At 35.3% G+C, this 19338-nt stretch overlaps 1 protein-coding gene across 2 annotated transcripts in view; it reads right to left on the minus strand.

The window, feature by feature from the left end:
- ATG4C (autophagy related 4C cysteine peptidase) overlaps positions 1-19338 on the minus strand; it is an 84221-nt gene that overhangs the window by 34288 nt on the left and 30595 nt on the right. For both annotated transcript variants that reach the window (XM_080801271.1, XM_080801272.1), the window contains exons 3-7: positions 18880-18963; positions 9385-9618; positions 7129-7459; positions 5281-5351; positions 1465-1601 (exon numbers count right to left, since the gene is read on the minus strand). In XM_080801271.1, the coding sequence (XP_080657397.1) occupies positions 1465-1601; positions 5281-5351; positions 7129-7459; positions 9385-9618; positions 18880-18963 (857 nt within the window). The remainder of the gene's footprint in view (positions 1-1464; positions 1602-5280; positions 5352-7128; positions 7460-9384; positions 9619-18879; positions 18964-19338) is intronic.

Genomic DNA, 19338 nt, shown 5'->3' on the forward strand with positions numbered 1-19338 from the left:
AGTAACTATTACGAAAAGCCAATATACCAACTAGAAAACTTCCATATCCCATGTATTGAAAACAACTGCTCTAGATTTTTAGAAACAGCACAATCTACAGTGAGGACATATGTTTCACTCATATACACATGGACCACGATGCTTCATGTGGGGAACAAACTGTTACTGAAACACAAGAGACAAATTTCAAGATTACTATATGCCATAACACTCCATTCAAAGAGGAATTCCATCTCTGGCCTTGAAAAGATGAGAACTTTATTAAAACTATGAGAATAATATAAATACTATAATCTTAACCAAAATTAAGTATTTCAAAAGTTAAAGTTTTGTGCAAAAAGCAGAATCAGACCTATAAACAGAGAGAAGGGACGTGGGGGAGATGGGCAAAATGAGTAAGAGGAATGGGAGATACAGACTTCCAGTTGTGGAACGAATAAGTTACAGTCATAATAATAGACACAGCATAGGGCACCTGTGTGGCTCTGCTGGTTAAGCAACTGCCTTCAGCTCAGGTCATGGTCTCAGGGTCCTGGGATCAAGCCCTGCATCAGGCTCCCTGCTCAGTGGGGAGCCTGCAGCAAGGAACCTGCTTCTCCCTCTCCCTCTGCCCTCCTCCCTGCTTGTGCTCTCTCTCTTAAATGAATAAATAAAATCTTAAAAAAAGAAAAAACTAAAAGAAAAAAAAAAGACACAGCATAGGGAATATAGTCAATGATACGGTAAAAGCGTTGTATGATGACAATTGGTAGCTACCAGTGTGGTGAGTACAAGCATAACACAGAGAAGCTGAATCACTATGCTGTGCATCTGAAACTAATGTAACATTGTGTGTCAACTATACTCAAATAAAAAAAAAATTCTTTTAAGTTAAAGTTTTGTGACAAGTGAATGTCTTGCTGCCCAAAACAAGATAACATAATTAGACAGGTTAATCTGGAAAAAAAGAATTATGTGTTCTCAAATAGAACAGATTTTTAACTGGCTAATATTAAAAAACCAAGGTGGAACCTTCCCCCATACTATCTTCATCATTTCTGTCTATATAAAACAGTCATTCTACTTATTGACCTTTGGTGGCACAGGAAACAAGTTAAGAGATAAAACAGCAATAATAGAAAACTCAGTTTGTTTCAATCATTATCTCAAAATAGTTTAATGTGGGTTTTATAAATAAAGGTACATACTTTTAAACAATCACAAATAGGGGTAATGGGAACTGTAGACATATTATAATTATGACTGTTGCTGCATCTATGTCTCTTTGATTAGCTACAAAAAGATTAAAAGGCTTTTTACTTGGTCATAGAACACCATACCCTTTAAATCATATTTGATCTTACAGTACCGAAATTTAAAATCCAAGCTTTACATGACTATCCATTTCATAGAAAAAAGACTGCAAATCTTCTGTATTTTTCATATTAGCTAGCATTGTGTTTAAAAAAATTAGTTATTTCATACCTTTACAAAATCTAAGTAGTCGGTGTTGGTCCTTTCCCCACCAAGTCTAACGGGGATTAGAATAATAACGGCTTTGTCATTTGTATTATCAGAGGCCATGGAAGTGCACTGTTTATCAATTACATCAGAACTGTAAACTGAGAAAAATACAATAAATATGTATTAAATTTTATGAAAATGATTTTCAGAAACATTTTTACTCTCATCCCTCCTCCCCACTGGCCAGTCATCTGATCTCTGATATCACTATCAAGGTCTCAATGAGTTAAAAAATGTCTACCTCATTTATACATTCAGCAGGTACTTATTGAGTAGCTACTATATGGTACCAAGGACTTCACCAGTGAGCAATATAGAGGAAAAACCCTGTCCACATAGATCATATACTCTAATACAAGGAAACAGACAGTAAATTAGTAAAATATAAGGTATGTCAGAAGGTTTGGGGCCCCTGGGTGGCTCAGCTGGTTAAGCGTCTGCCTTCAGCTCAGGTCATGATCCCATCAGGCCCCGTCAGGCTCCCTGCTCACTGGGCAGTCTGCTTCTCCCTCTCCCTCTGCGACCCCCTCCCACTTATGCACACTCTCTCTATCTCAAATAAACAAACAAAATCTTAAAAAAAAAAAAAAAATACACCAGATGGTGATGAGTGCTTTGAAGAAAAACACAGAGAGAAAGATGGATAGGAAATGTATGCATGGGGGGTGGGAGTGAAAATAAGGTGGGAAGAAGGGCCTTATGAGAAACCTAACAGTTAAGACAAAGTAAGAAATCAAGAATGCCAGAACTTGGGGGAAGAGCATTCCAGGTTTAAAGATCAATCAATGCAAATGTCTTAAGGCAGAAGCATAACCAGCACATTCCAGGCACAAGAGGCCTGTGTCTCTGGAGGGAAGTTAGCATGGGGTAAAATAATAGGAAATAAGGTTAGGAGATAAAGTAAAACACTGGGGGAGAATGAAGACAGATTGTGTGAACTCATTTTCTTTTTTTTTTTTTTTTAGATTTTATTTATTTATTTCACAGAGGGCAGAGCAAGAGCGAGAGAGCACGAGTGAGGGTGAGTGGCAGAGGGAGAGAGGCAAGCAGATTTACCACTGAGCGGGGAGCCCAATGTGAGGCTCAATTCCAGGACTCTGGGATCACGACCTGAGCCAAAGGCAGACGTTTAACCGACTGAGCCCCCAGGTGCCCCAGACTGGGTGAACTCTTTCCAATTTTAGTGTATGTGCTGCCGAAGCAAGCACGAGACTGGGTGAACTCTTAAAGGCCATTGTAAAGACTGCAGTTTTGGGGCGCCCGGGTGGCTCAGTGGGTTAAAGCCTCTGCCTTCGGCTCGGGTCATGATCCCGGGGTCCTGGGATCGAGCCCCGCATCGGGCTCTCTGCTCCGTGGAGAGCCTGCTTTCTCCTCTCTCTCTGCCTGCCTCTCTGCCTACTTGTGATCTCTGTCTGTCAAATGAATTAAAAAAAAAAAGTATTTAAGACTGCAGTTTCTACTTTGAGTGAGATAGCATGCCACTGAAGAGTTTAGAAAAGGAATGTCCTAATGTGACTTACACTTTACTTGTGTTTCCTGTGTTGATAATAGACTGTAGGGACAAGAGCTGAAGCATATAGAATAGTTAGAAAATAGGGTGCCTGGGTGGCTCAGTAAGTTAAGCATCCAACTCTTGATTTTAGCTCAGGTCATGCTCTCAGGGTCCTGAGATCAGGCCCTGTGTCAAGTTCCACAGACAGTGGGAAGTCTGCTTGAGATTCTCTCCCTGCCTCTCCCTCTCTCCCTCCCCTGTCATGCTCACATGCTCTCTCTCAAATAAATGAATCTAGAAAGGAGGGAAGGGAAGGGAAGGGAAGGAGGAAGGAAGGAAGGAAGGAAGGGAAGAAGGGAGGGAGGGAGGGAGGGAGGGAGGAAAAGAAAAGGAAGAAGGAGGGAGGAAGAGAAAGAAAGGAAGAAAGAACAAAAGAAAGAGATGAAGGAAGGGAGGGAGGGAGAGAGAAAGGAAGGAAGGAAGGAATTGCAGTAATCTAACACGAGATTATAGTGGCTCAAACAAGGGCAGTAATTGTGAAGGTAGGGAACAGTCATGGGCTGGTCATTTGGAGCTGGTTCAAAGTGATCAGTAAATTAAAGAACTCCTTAATATGTTAAATGCAAGATGGAAGAAGGGAAAAAGGGGAGTCAGAGATGATTTGAATGGTTTTGGTATAAGTAAACAGAGTAAGAGACATACCATTTACAAAGACATACTACAGACAACCATAGGAGGGGAAAGAAGAGGAGAATCGGGAATTCAGTTTTAGACATGCTAAGTCTCAGATATCTATTAAACATGCAAGCAGGGAGGATGAGTAGGCAGTAATGGATATAAAAGCCTGGATTTGGTGAGAGGTCCTATAAATGTGGGAGTTGACAGCACACAGATGGTTCTGTAAAGCCATGAGACCAGGTGAATTCATATCTGTGTACAGGAGAAAAGGTCTAAAGGCCGAGTGCAATTTTAGAGATCACCAAGATAAGAAAAACCAGCAAAGACTGAAGGAGTGGACAAGATAGAAGGAAAACCTGAAAAGCAGCACTCTAAAAACCAAGTAAACAAAATATCACAAGGAGGAAAAAGTGGTCGACTGTGTCAAAGGCTGCTGGTAGATTATGTAATGTGAGGACTAAGAAGTGACCCCTGGATTTTTAGCAAGATTAAATTATTGTAAGAGCAGTCTGGGTAGAGTGATGGGTGTTGACAGCCTAAGTAGAATACTTCAAGAGAAAATGGGGGGATTTTGTAGAACCATATACAGGCAAAACTTTATTTTGTTTTGTTTAACAACTACAAAACAGCTTTCTTCAAATTCCCTGTTTGAAGAAAACCAAACTCTTCTGCTCTTGAACAGTTACCTGATTAACAAATACTGCTACTTGTGCCCGACTTCTTCCCTTTAAATTTCAAATTTAGGTTAAGAGCTACCAAATTCTTCTGTTCAGCAGCTTCCCTATCTCCCACAATCTAAACCAAAGGTACAAAAATGCAACAAGAGTTCTTTTCATGTTTCAATTCTATCATCTTACTTTTTCCAAACTACTCAGTAATGGCTTCTAATTATAAACCTTTAAGTTCTCTCATTTTTCTGAGGCAGCACACACATGACCATCCCTATCTCTGACTCTTCTGAACTAATATATATACTTTAATCAAATGAGCTTCACCTTCAGAGAACAGATTACTGGTTTCCAGAGGTAGCAGGTGAGGAAGAGGGTGAAGCGGGTAAAGGGAGTCAAAAGGTACAAACTTCCAGCTACAAAATAAATAAGTCAGGAGAATGTAATGTAGAGCATGGGGACTACAATTTATAATACCTTGTTGTTATATTTGAAAGTTGCTAAGAGGGGCACATGGGTGGCTTAGTTGGTTGGGCATCTGCCTTCGGCTTAGGTCTCAGGTGGTGATCCCGGGGTCCTGGGATCAAGCCCTATATCCAGCTCCCTGCTCAGTGTGGAGTCTGCTTGTCCTTGTCCCACTCCTTTTCTCACTGCCCCTCCCTCCGTTTGTGTGCTCCCTCTCTCTCTCAAATAAATAAAATATTTTTTTAAAGTTGCTAAGAGAGTAGATCTTAAAAGTCTTTATCAAGAGAAAAAGATTTTTGCAACTATGTATGGTGGTGACAGATGTTAATCAGACTTACTGTGTGATCATTTTACAATATATACAAATATTGAATCATTATATTGTAGAGCTGAAACTATTATATGTCAATTATATCTAAATTAAAAAGTATAACCAAATAATAGATAAACATTAGAATTATATATATTCCTCACCTGTACAGTCTTGTGCAACATAAATAGTTATTCCTTGTAAATCAGGGTGTCTTGCTTCTTCAACTGCTTTTCTAAAAAACAACACATATCATCCTTTAAAAGCCTAACATTTCCAGTTAATAGTTAAAGGTTTAATTTAAGGGGAAAGAGCCGTCATCTTTTTTTTTTTACCTTTCTTATTTAACCTATAGTGTCTGCTCTCAAAACTATTATCTGAATGATATCTAAATCAAGTCAATCCTTACACTAAATTACTCAAAGAACATTAAAATATAAGTTACAGGGGCACCTCAGTTAAGACTTGGACTCAATTTCAACTCAGGTCATGATCTTAGGGTCATGAGATCAAGCCCCAGATGCACTTGTGCTCAGTGGGGAGTCTGCTGGAGATTCTTTCTCTCTCTCTCTCTCTCTCTCAAATAAATACATAAATCTTTTAAAATAAATAGATAAATAAATGCAAGCAAGACTATTTTTCCCTTCACTCAAAAACCTAAGTAACCTGAACAAATGAATTTCCTAATTTTGAGTCTTAGAATTCTATAAGTAAAATTACAAGCTGAAAAATATTTGAGTGAGTATTATGTTCTCAGTGGCACACATGATTTGAAAAAAGCCACAATAATATCTGTAAAAGGAAATTAGACAAATTGGAAAAATATACTTTTATTTAACTGTATCTTTATAATTTTTTAATTTCACATGACTTATTATTTATGTTTGCATGTGCTAATTTAGAAGAGGGACTGGCAAACTATGGGCCATAGGCCAAATACAACCTGTGGCCTGTTTTTGTACAACCTGTAAGCTAAGAATGGTTTTTACAGTTTTGAAGGGTTATAAAACAAAAAAAAGAAAAATAGGCAACAGAGCCCTTTATAGCCTGCAAAGCCTAAAATATTTACCATGAGGCCTTTTATAGAAAAAGTGTTCTGATCCCTGGTGTCAGAACATAGTATCTTGTAGAGTAGAAACTAAGCTTTTATAATTATGTTTTTATAAATATCATACCAAGCAGGACTTGATATTATTACTAACAATCCATTTAATAACATTAGGCAAATACACTTCCATTTGTAAGCATCTGGCCTATAAAATATAAAAGCCTGTTAATATGCAAAAAAATTTATAATAATTTCTAATTTATATATGAGTTTAAATGGAGTAAACTTACTATAATATACTATATCTGGATAATATATTAATGATTCCATTTACAACAATGGAACATACAACAAATAAGACAATTTTTTTTTTAAATCAAGCAGTATCCAAACAAATGGCACATAAAAGGCTGAGGTACAGTGAAATTTGACTTTTGACTTTTTTCTAACTACTCTGAATGTCACAGACCCTTTACTTTTACTATGATATAATTATAATATTAATAGTCCCATACATTTACAATTCACAAGAATTTGATGTGTGCAAAGAAATGCTGAAAACATCAATTTTAGCTCTTGACATTTCATTACACTATCAGTACATTACAGCCCCCAGGTTACACTATTAAAAAAAAAAAAAACTATAATGTTATGCATGCTCCAAGGTTGAAAGAGTTGTTAGTTTTTAGAACATCCCAATAAGGTGGTCTAATGAAAACCTGGTTAGACAGAAACCCTGGATATCTATACCAATGAACAAAAGAAAAATTTGTCATAGATAAATTAAATGCAACTAGAGTTGCAAGGTCTTGTTTTTTCCTTATTAGCAAATGAAAGCTTCCTTGTGAATATTCTCAAGCAGTAAGACTTTAAAACTGCCAATTTTATATATGCACTGCAAAAATCAGTATCTCTAAGCCTAAGGACCTCTGTCGTAAGATGAAAGATTTCAATACAATTTTACCTTAAAATATGAGCAACCACAGCTGGTCCATACCAATCTCCGGCTTTTTTCCCAGACTTCTTTCCATATTCTATTAGTTGATGTAAACCAAAGAGAGCCAAAGGGGAATCACCAAACCAAGAGATGATTTTCCTGTGATAAATTTCATTTTGCATTTCATGATCATCAGAATATCTTCTGATTGTTTCCTTCTGAGAAACTGTTGGGGTTTTGAGTTCTCCTTCCCCTGAAAGTGATGCTTCAAATGATGCAGTAAATTTTTTTACAGTGTTGGAAGTCCATGATTCAGAGTCTGAATTTTCAATGTTCAAAGCATCAGGCCACGTCCAAGCTATAGAAGTTCCAAAGCAAGGTGTTCAGATCTTTTAAATAGATTTTAACAATTCTACTAAAATAAGTAGATAGCATTTAAAGTCATATAGGTTACCAAACTAAAATAGTAAACTTAGAAGTAGGCAAATTTATAGAGAGAGAAAGTAGATTGGTTGCATATGGCAAGCAGGGTACTGGGAGTGACTGTCATAGGATAGGAGGTTTCTTTTGGGGATGATGAAAATGTACTAAAATTCGGTGATGGTGATGGTTGCAGAACCCTGGAAGCATACCAAAAACCACTGAATTGTTCACTTTAACTGAGTGAATTTATGTTATATAAATTATATCTCAATAAAGCTTTGAGATGTTAAAAAAAAATTGAGATGAATTTTTTAAAAATAGTAAACTCAGGTACAAATAAACAACTCCAGAAAATACTTTTCTTTTTTTCTTTTCTTTTCTTTGACAGTGCTGAAATGGAATGAGGACATCTGTACTCCCTTACCAGTACTGTTTATCAGACATCCAGTCTTGACTATCCAAAGGCACAATAAACATAATCACTAAACATTAATGAGAGAATAACTTCAGAAAGCAGATTTTGATTATATGTTAAAATATAAGTCTACCATGGAAGTTTTAAATTTCTTTTCTTTGTTTTTTTCTCAAACAATCCTTTCAAAATAATCATTGTTTAGAGAGTAATATCAATTTTCTAGTAAATGAAAAGTTGATAAACAGAAGTCATTAAAGATCAAACATCTCCCCAAAACTAACTATATTCACTACTTCACAGTTTTTATGACTGTTTTTATTTCAAGCATACATGTAACTTTAGGTTAAAAAAATGAAGCACACATGTAACTTTAGGTTAAAAAAATGAATCGTAGACTCAGAGAACTAATTAGGACTGTGAAAAATATCCCAATTCTTGCCAATGACTGCACAAGACTACAAATAAATCATCTCAGAGAAAGTTTAAAAATTCTTTTTCTTTGTATTATCCATACCACTCTTGAATAAACATTCTCTCTAAATAATCTCATCAATAATCCCTACAAAAAGGTTACCAAATATTTGCCATGTAATGCAGGGAAATTATTTAACACTTTAAAAATATAATACTTAGTAATAACCACATATGATAGGCTAAAATACTAAACTAAAATCTTCCTACAAATGTACAAATTATAAAAAAAATGGACTAACAGAAATGGTAAGAAAGGTTTTTCTTTTTTAAAAATAGATATATGTAAGAAGTATCAATGATATTTTTGAGAGTCTAAAAGATGAAACATGATGACCTTAAGATGAAGCATGATAACCTTATTAAGAATATGCATCATCAAGTTAACTGATTATAATCATATTTGTAAAGATAAAAATATTTTAAAGCATTATTGATATGTAGAGAGAAAATAAAGAAATGGCTTAAATTTCTTAAGATTTAAATAATATACAAATATCAACTACCTGCTCAAAGTCACTGCTATTGACCTGCTCAAAATTTACTGAACTGGGGATAATCCAGATAATTCAATAAAAAAAAAACTAAATAATAACAATAAAAAAACCCAAAGGCTACTAAAAACTCATACATGTAAGTCATACCTACCCTAGTTCAATAAAGATGGAATATGCTATATTAGTTACAACCTTTAGAAGACATAAGGAAGTCAAGAAATTAACTATAGGAAATTTTACAGTTTATAAGCTGGACTTCAAATTAAAAAAAACAAACAGGTGAGCCTGGGTAGCTCAGTCAGTTAAGTCTCTGACTCTTGATTTTGGCTCAGGTCATGATCTCAGGGTCCTGAGATTGAGTCCCACATCAGGCTTTGCGCTGGGCCTGGAATCTGCTTAAGATTCTCTCTCTCCTTCTTCCTCTGTCCCTGGCTCCCCAAAACAAAAATTCCGTGCAAAAACAGAGATTTTATTTACCTCTACCAAGGAAGTGTAGTATGAGTCCTTGAGCCAATAGCATCTGGCCAGTTCTTAATGTACAGCCCCAACCACAGTCTGTTGTCAAAGCCGAGCCTTCTATTTGAGGAAATTCTTCCCTATAGGTCAACCATATTCTTGAAATGAAATCTTTACGAAATTCTTCTACATTTCCTGCAATTACATGATCTTCTATTGTACATCCTGATCTTGCAGGTAACAGTTTATTCTCATCTACAAAATAAAAGTATAAACTATAGTCTAAATATATGCAAAGAAATGTCAATAATGGTATTATGTCCCCATTACTGTCCATTAGATATGGAGTATATTATAATTTTTCTAATAGTTTTTTTCAATTTAAATGAAGATAAATGTTATTCTGCCTAATCAGGCTGTTATGAAAATCAAATGCGAATGGATGCTGAAATGTTTTGTACACTCTTGAACTAGCTAATAAAAGGTATCATCAGTAATACTGTTAATAATAATATCCTATATTCCAAATATAATCAACTCTTTTATGAGGGGATAATATAAAAACACCTTTTCTTTTTGCCTCATTTGGCTGAGGATATACATATTAGTGCTCTCTAAAATGAGATCTGCAAGTAAAATATCATGATTTGTCAATATATAAGACTGAATGTAATCACATAAACTAGTTCTTAAAATCAAATAAAATGTGCACATTGTATTTATTGTCATGAATATTTATACTCAAATTATAAAATCAAAACTAAGAAACTAAAGAGTAAGAATATAAAATTCCTAAGTATATAGTTATCCTTTCATGTTGAAATACAGTTTTTTAAAAAGTGTTCTGACCCACATATATCATTTTAAAAAGCTTTTTCAAATTGATTATCTATAATACAATTTCTATATGAAAACTGTGGTCACTGCCCAATAATTTACAAAATACTGAGGCTCAAATGAACTAACTTTCCTTGATTACTCTCTCAAAATGAAAAAGAGAGAATATCTTAGTCACCTTTACAATCTCAGCATGCAGCACAGTGTCTAAAACAAGTAGATCCTAATAAATGTTGCTTGGTTTAGGTGGGTGGACAGGTGGATAGATAAATCTGCCTACAACTCTCAATTCCAAGGAGTTCAATTTCCAATGCCCTTCTGCAGGATGTTAGAGCAGTTTTATCATGCTTTTACTCTTTATTCTTGCTGCACCTATCCTCCTTCAAGTTCATTCTGAAAAAAATCACAGTCACCTAAACTTCATAATATTCAGCTTAATGAAGGTAACTTGTGGCCTACAGATTCAATGACAATAAAAAGAATGACTACCAAACCCCCACGATCAATGAATTTCTCTCAATATTTGAAGTTAATTACAAATAGAAATGCCTAGAAATTAACAAGGCCCTACAAATATGTCCAAAATTTCTACTTTAGAGACATTTAAATTGTTTGAAATCTGATACAATAGTACATAACTCTCACACCTCATCCTGTGGCTTGCCTAATCTCCTACCTTGATGAAGTGATTATTTCTTTATCCTTTTAAGATCTAGTCTTTAGGGCATCTGGGTGGCTCAGTCAGTTAAGTGGCTGCCTTTGGCTTAGGTCATGATCCCAAGGTCCTGGATCGAGTCCCACATTGGGCTCCCTGCTCAGCGGGGAGTATGCTCCTCCCTCTGCCTCTGCTGCTCCCCCTGCTTGTACTCTCTCTCTCTCTGTGTCAAATAAACAAATAAAATCTTTTAAAAAAAAATCTAGTCTCTAAATTTACTCTAAATGTTTACTCTAAATGGCCTCTAAATTTAAAATTTACAGGGCACCCAGGTGGCTCAGTCAGTTAAGCCTTTGACTCTTGATTTTGGCTTATGTCATGTTTTCAGGGTCAGAAGATGAACCCTACTAGGGCTCCATGCTGGGCGTGGAACCTGCTTAGGATTCTCCTTCTCTCTGCCCCTCCCCCTTTCTGCCCCCGAAAAAAATTTACTCTAAATATTATTGGAAAATTGCCAATACTAAATGAACTTCATTGTCCTGTTGACTTTCCACTATAGTAATACTGCCCCTACTATTCCATTCTTTTACTGGCTTTTCTTTTCAAAATCTTAATTAATCTATAATATTTATTTACATTTGCCTCCTTTCCAAATTTCAAGTACACTAGAGGAGAAGGAATGCTTTCTTCTGCACCCCTAAAGCTCTAGGACTTAGCAGAGAGCTCATTCAGTTCATAAGGGATGCAATAAACATTTGTCAGTGAATGTAAGATAAGTGGAACCAAAGGAAGAGGGGTTTTTAAACTTTTGCTTTGCTTTTGTTTTTTATGACGGGAGAGATGTGAGAGCAGAGCTCTAAGAAGCATGGGAAGTCTCAAAGAACCACAACAAAGAATGAAATGAAAGCTGATAAAGGAAACAGAAGAGAACTGCTATTAACATTGAGGGTTCAATCAAGGCTGACTATCACAATTTAAACAAGTTAATATGAGAAATAATTATAAGTAAGCAAATTGTAAAATGAACCCTCAAAGACTACAGCTCTTGAAATTATCAAATACAGGATAAAATAAGTATGCATATGTTTAAAAAATAGAAGAGTATTGAAAGTTAGACAAATAACTAAAACCAGACTATTAAAACTGATCAGGCACATAGGAAAGAAAATCAAATGGAACTGCTAGAAATGAAAAATATAATAAGTAAAAATAGAAATTTGATGTAAGATTAAACAGAAAATTATATACCGCTCAGGAGATAATTAAGAAACCAGAATTAAGAGCTAAAGAAATTACTCAGAATACAGCACAGAGAGACAAAGTAATAGAATATGTGAAAAACCAAAGAATTTCAGAGACACGAAAAAAATCTAACAAAGATTTATCAGAGATGCTGGAGAGAATGGGAAGAATGGGGAACAGCTATAAATTAAAAGTGGTTGAAAATATTTCAGATTTAAAGAAAGATATGAATTCCAAGTAGAGTAAAAGAAAGTTCACATGAAAGACACAAAAAAGAAAAAATTATCTTGAAAACAACCAGAGAGAGGGCGCCTGGGTGGCTCAGTGGGTTAAAGCCTCTGCCTTCTGCTCAGGTCATGATCTCAGGGTCCTGGGATCAAGTCCCGCATCAGGCTCTCTGCTCAGCGGGGAGCCTGCTTCCTCCTCCTCTCTCTCTCTGCCTGTCAAGTAAATAAATAAAATCTTAAAAAAAAAAAAAAAAAAAACCAGCCAGAGAGAACAAAGAAATGATAGCTTCAAAATACTGGAGAGCACATGTTCTTGTCCTAAAGTAACCAAGAATTTATTAAACAGAACACAATAGCAGTAACTATGTAAGGAGGTAAAATAGTTAACCAGACTATATTAAAATTAAGAGCTACTGTTCTTCCAAAGATAACATTAAGTGAGTTAAAAAGTAACCAATAGATTAGAAGAAGACATTTCCTATAGATATTTTCAAAAAAGGATTCACATCTAGAATACATAAAGAAAACTTAGGAATGAATCAATAAGTAAAAGAGAATCTAATAGAAGACATATCCAAATGGAAAAATGTTTATGAAAATATGCTCATTCCATTAGTTATCAGAGAAATGCAAATTAAAATCAAAATGTAGCTCTAATAAAAAAGGAGACTATCAAGTAATGGTGACATAAGAGCAAGTAGAATTCTTGCAACGTAATTAACATAGAGTGTTATGTCATAACAAATTAAAGCTAAATAAAGTAATATTATATTTTTTGTGTTGAGTTCAGTTTTGTTATACTCCTTAAAAGTATATACACAAGGTTTTTATCTTCTCTATGTATGAATAATTCATAATTTCAAAATTCTAAAGATTTAATATAAAATTATTAAAATAATAAAAACTCAGTATTTGTAATAAAGAAATAATACAAAGAAAAAGTCTTTCTTCCACTGGATTCTGTCATTTCGGTCATATATCCTAGCTTGGTGCTGAAACAGACACTTGATACTTTAAGGAGTGGTAGGTGAAGATAAGGCCACCATGCTGAGATTAGCAGAGTAGGAAGATAAACAGAATATGAGTCCTTGATGTCACAGAGGCACTGAATTAACCAACCTAAAGCCATCTCTACATCGGACTTCTGCTTGTGTATGTTAATACATCCCCTTATTTTTTAAGCTATTTTGAAATACATCCATTAGCAACTTTTCTAATTCGGTCTCTTTCTGTAGTTTTATAGCAGCCTGTACTTCTGCTTCATCACAAATATAATGGCATTGATGACTTTTGTGCTTATTTGTTTAATGTCTTATCTGCTGGACAGTAAGTTCCTTGACAGTAAGGACTGTGCCTATCATACTTTCAGCATCAACTCCAGTACCTGGCACATTATAAGACTCTCAATAAATATTTGTGGAATAAATAAATAACCTTTTTTTTTTAAGATTTTATTTATTCATTTGACAGACAGAGATCACAAGTAGGCAGAGAGACAGGCAGAGAGAGGGGGGAAGCAGGCTCCCCGCTAAGCAGAGAGCCCGATTCGGGGCTCGATCCCAGGACCCTGAGACCATGACATGAACCGAAGGCAGAGGCTTTAACCCACTGAACCACCCAGGTGCCCCAATAAATAAATAACCTTATTAATCAAACCTCCTACTACGGAACACTTAAGTTGTTTCCAACTTTTTATTTCAATAAAGCTACAATAAACACCCTTGTACATGTGTTCTCCACACATATGGGGAACTTCACTACGGTAAATACTTAGAGGTCAAATTTCTGGGTCCTAAGTTGTGTATATTTTCAATTTTTCTAAGCATTCTCAAATTGCTCATGAAGAGGTTGTACCAATTTACACTCTCATCACCAGTGCTTGCGTTCCTATTTCTTCATATCCTTGCTAACATTTGATATCATGAAACCTTTCAATTTTTGCAAATCCGATAACTAAGAAATAGTCATCTCATTTTTTTTTAAAGATTTTATTTATTTATTTGACAGACAGAGATCACAAGTAGGCAGAGAGGCAGGCAGAGAGAGGGGGAAGCAGACTCCCTGCCGAGCAGAGAGCCCGATGTGGGACTCAATCCCAGGACCCTGAGATCATGACCTGAGCCGAAGGCAGAGGCTTAACCCACTGAGCCACCCAGGTGTCCCGTCATCTCATTTTAATTTGCACTCCCTTTATTATTGGCATAGCACTTTTCCATATTTTGCCCTTCGAATTTCTACTTAAAAAGCATCTGGCCTGTTGATTTTCTTGGCTCATTTTTTTCTTGGATTGTTTATGTGCTTTATATTAAATATGTAGTTCATTATTATTTTGGAGACTAACCTTTTGTTTAAGATGTAGATAGAGAGATAGAAAGATCATCATGTGATACACACACAGATAAGACACCTACACACATGAAAAGAGAATGACAGAGTATGTGTAAATATCTTCTCTATCTGGCTTGCTATGAAATTTTGTTTATGGTGTCTTCTGTAATATAGATATTTTAAATTTGTATTTGGTCAAATTGATCAATATTTTCTTGTATAGGCGATGATGTTATGTTTTATTTATTTTTTTTAAAGATTTTATTTATTTATTTGACAGACAGAGATCACAAGTAGGCAGAGAGGCAGGCAGAGAGAGAGAGAGGAGGCTCCCTGCAGAGCAGAGAGCCCAATGTGGGGCTCAATCCCAGGACCCTGGGATCATGACCTGAGCCGAAGGCAGAGGCTTTAACCCACTGAGCCACCCAGGCGCCCCTATAATGTTATGTTTTCTATAAGAAGTTCTTCTCTGGAGCACCCGGGTGGCTCAGTTGGTTATGCATCTGACCTTGGGTCAGGTCATGATCTCAGGGTCGTGGGATCGAGCCTGGTGTCAGGCTCCCCACTCAGGGAATCTGCATGTCTCTCTCACTATGCCCCACCCCCGTTCATGATCCCTCAGTCTCTCTCTTTCTTTCTCTCAAATAAATGAATAAAATCTTTAAAAAAAAAAAAAAGAAAGAAAGAAAGAAATTCTTCTCTACCAAATATCATACCCACACTGAGTAAATGCAGGCTAGCCACTGTTACTTTTCTATCTTTACCACTCCAGTGAAACTGCTCTCTCAAAAGTCATCAGCAATTAAATCCTAGAGCCTCTACTGAGGCTATTTCCTACTCAACCTCTTTTGAGCATTAAACATTTTGTCCAACTCTTTCTCTCTGAAAATCTCTTCCTTTGGTCTTTGATAATATACCATTGTGGGGTTTTGTCCTATATACTGCCTATTCCTTCTTAATTTCATTCACTAATTCTTCATCAGGATATCCTTCAAGATGGATGTTCTCTGCCTATACTTTCCATCAATATGACCTTACCCATTGGCCTCAAAGGCCACCTCTTTGAAAATAAATACAAATAAATTCTAAACAGCCAACTTCACTCAGACTGTTCATTTCTAAATAGTGTATTTCAAACAACATGTACCCTCTAACCCATGCTTCCTTTAGTATAGCACATTTGGTTACTAACACTACCTATCATCCAAGATAGTAGTTTTTAAGTCTTCTTTATCTTCTGTCTCTCATGTTACTAAATCCAATCATGTTAAATGCTGTTGATACTCTCTTAAAATATCTCAAATCCATCCCCTCCTCTCCATTTCCACTACCCTGTATCAGAGTCACTGTATCTTGCCTGTTAACTGACTTCCAATCATTCTTCTATCAATTATTCTTCCAAAGCATGTATTAGTTATGATTATTATGTGCTCCTTCTGGGCAAGATCAATGTCCTAACCAGTACATTCTCAATATATAATCACTGAAAGTAATTACATGAAATTTGGCATTTTGTTGCTCAAAAATCTAAGAAAATAACAATCACTGTAATTAGGAAGCCAACTGGGCACCCCACTCTCTATCTCTCTGAAAATGTAGACAACTTGCTCACGCCAAAAATTCGGTGACCTGTAAGAGTCCAAACCTAGCCTCCAAGATTTCTGCTAAATCTCCATAGCTTTAGCTTTAATGGTCCTCCCTGTGTCCAGCCACTACAATATGAGTTGTCTTCTTCATTCCACATGTCAAATTTATCCCCTTTCCAAAAGAACTTCTCTTAGACCAAGCACTTCATAAGCTAACCCGACTTTATACTTAAAGATCAGAGGATGTCAGTAGGGAACGTCTCAATGGACATGCAGCCTCTTACGACCTTTCTAGGTCCTCTCCTTTATCCCTGCAGATCCCCACACCTTTCTCCTTCTCTCTATCACCACTCCTAAACCAAAGCAAAATACAGTTGATCCTTGAACAATGTGGAATTAGGGGCTCCAATACCAACCCTGTAGGCCATGTATAATTTTGAGTCCCTGAACACTTAACTACTCATAGCTTACTGCTGATCAGAAGCCTTACCTGATAACATAGTCAATTAACAGATATTTGTATATGTAGTATATACTCTATTTTTACAACAAGCCAGAGAAAAAGAAATATTAAGAAAATCACAAGGAAGAGAAAATACATCTACAGTACCGTACTGTATTATTGCAGAAATCCACATATAAGTGGACCTGTACAATTCAAACCCATTGTTCAAGAGTCAACTATAGTCTTCTATTTGTTTCATTCATACCTCCTACATTATTTACTTTTTGTCTCTTGAGTTGAGGGCCTCCAAGAGCCCACTACAAGGATCTGTTCAAAGTATTTCTTCCAAAAAATCTATAATGCTATCCTTAAAAAAAAAATTCTAATAAAGGGTACCTGGCTGGCTTAGTCAGTACAGCATGAGACTCTTGATCTTGGGGTCATGAGTTCAAGCCCCACATTGGGCACAGAGATTACTTTTAAATTTTTTTATTTAATTTTAAAAATTTTAATAACTTTTCCTCCAATTTCCTATATCGTGAATAATAATACTATTTAGGATGCTCATATGTATCAGGCACATCACTAAACCCTTATGAAACAGTTATCCTTAATACTTAGGAAGAATAAATAATTTGCCTAAAGTAACAACTAATTAGTAAAAAGAGCCAAATTCAAAGCACTTATGTCTGACCCCAAAGCCCATATTCTCCTCTGCCTATAAACAAATGATAAAACTTTTTAGTATAGCATTCAGGAACTCTTCCATAATTTGATTATTGTCAGAATCCTCTCCCACCATACCTACACTAGACGTCTCTGTTTCTGAAATATACTCTCTAATATCTTGTGCCATTCTATTTACTAAAATGCATCCCTTCTTTGTCCATCACCTTCTTATTCATCCTTCAAGAATGTTGTGAGGATTCAATCAGTTAAACATGTAAATTACTTAAAATGCTGCCTAGCACATAATAATAGATGGTAGCTGTTATTATTATAAGATATTTACAAGGTTTTAGAAAATTGCTGATAAATGATATGCCAAAATAGGTCAACCAAAAACAATAGCCTTGATAATGACATACTCTTACATACATTCTCTCTTTCTCTACTCTCCCTCTCTCTCTCTCCCTCTCACTCACACACACACATTCACACAAAATACACACACTCATACACACAAAACCAAGCAAAGACATATAGTAGAAAAAAAATCCATCATAAAGTGAGACATAGTCTTGATTTAAATTTTAGCTCTGCCATATAATACCTGTGTGACTTTGGACAAATTACTTAACTTCTCTAAGCTCCTGTTTCCATACTCATAAGGTAAGGATATTTGAATCAACGTTGTAGGCTTTTGTAAGAATAAAAGACATTTCACAAAGAGCTCAGCATGATGCCTGACACATAGAAGGCACTCATTAAGTGACATAAATTATTAAAAGAAAATATATGATAATTATTAAAAGAAAACATATAATTATTAAGAGGATGAGTATATGTGGAAACTTAAAAATATCAAATAAGGTCAATTAATTTCAGAAATTGGAGCATCCTTAAGAATTGGAAAATCTACCATTATTAGGTTAACTAAGGTGCTACTTTTAATTATTAGCTATACTTTAAAGCTATCCAAGAACTTGACAGGGATATTAGGATATCAATTCAAATAATATTTACTTAGCATTTAGACTATCATAAGTCCAAAACTATGAGGGATATAACAAAAGAGGTCATGATTTTCATCCTCAAGGAGTTCAATAGAAACCCAAACCATATGGCAATATATTTTGTGTTACATAAAATACAGGTTCTTAAAAGAAATTATGCCAAAACACAGACATAAAAAGTAGCATGGTGGTTGCCAGGGGCTGAGGGAAAGAAAAGGTTGGGGAGCTATTTTTTAATGGGTCAAGTTTCAGTTTACAAGATGAAAAGTTCTGGAGATAAGTGGTGGTAAGTTATTAGCACAACATTATAAATGTATTTAATACTACCGAACCGTACACTTAAATATTATTAAGAAGGTACATTTTATGTTATGTGTATTTTACTACAATAAAAAAAGTATAAGTAAGAAACAAAAAGAAATATGCCAAAAGTAGATTAATCTGGAAATAAAACAATGAAAACAGTTACACAATGAATTTCTATAAAGATTTTTAAATGGATTACAAATTTAGCACTTACCTTCATATTTAAAATGGTAACATTTTCCAAGCAATAATACAGGGGAGTTTCTACTAAAATATGTTTTTGTTTTCAACACCCAACCTAAACAAGAAAAGAGAAAAGTTGTTTTGCAATTAAAGAATTTCAGACTAAGAGTCTAGCAGCATTTCCTTTTTCTTAATTTCAAATCGTTAATTTTCAACTATGGACATGCATTTTTTTGCAAGAATAGCAAAATACATGGACAATGAACTGAAAATACAGGCCACTTATGTGACATTCAAATACAGTCAAGTATTTTAAACATATTCTATCCACAAAAAGGACATAGAAAGAAAAGAATTTAATTTTAATTTCTTTTCAAACAGGTCACAGTGTTCTTATGGTATAAAACTTTAAGTACAAATTCTACTCCAGTTTCTCTGACATCAATCTCTTTTCCCAAATGCAACAAATACTACCAATTTTTTGTATTTC

Source organism: Martes martes (assembly GCF_963455335.1).
Source record: "Martes martes genome assembly, chromosome: 4".
Lineage (NCBI taxonomy): Eukaryota > Metazoa > Chordata > Mammalia > Carnivora > Mustelidae > Martes > Martes martes.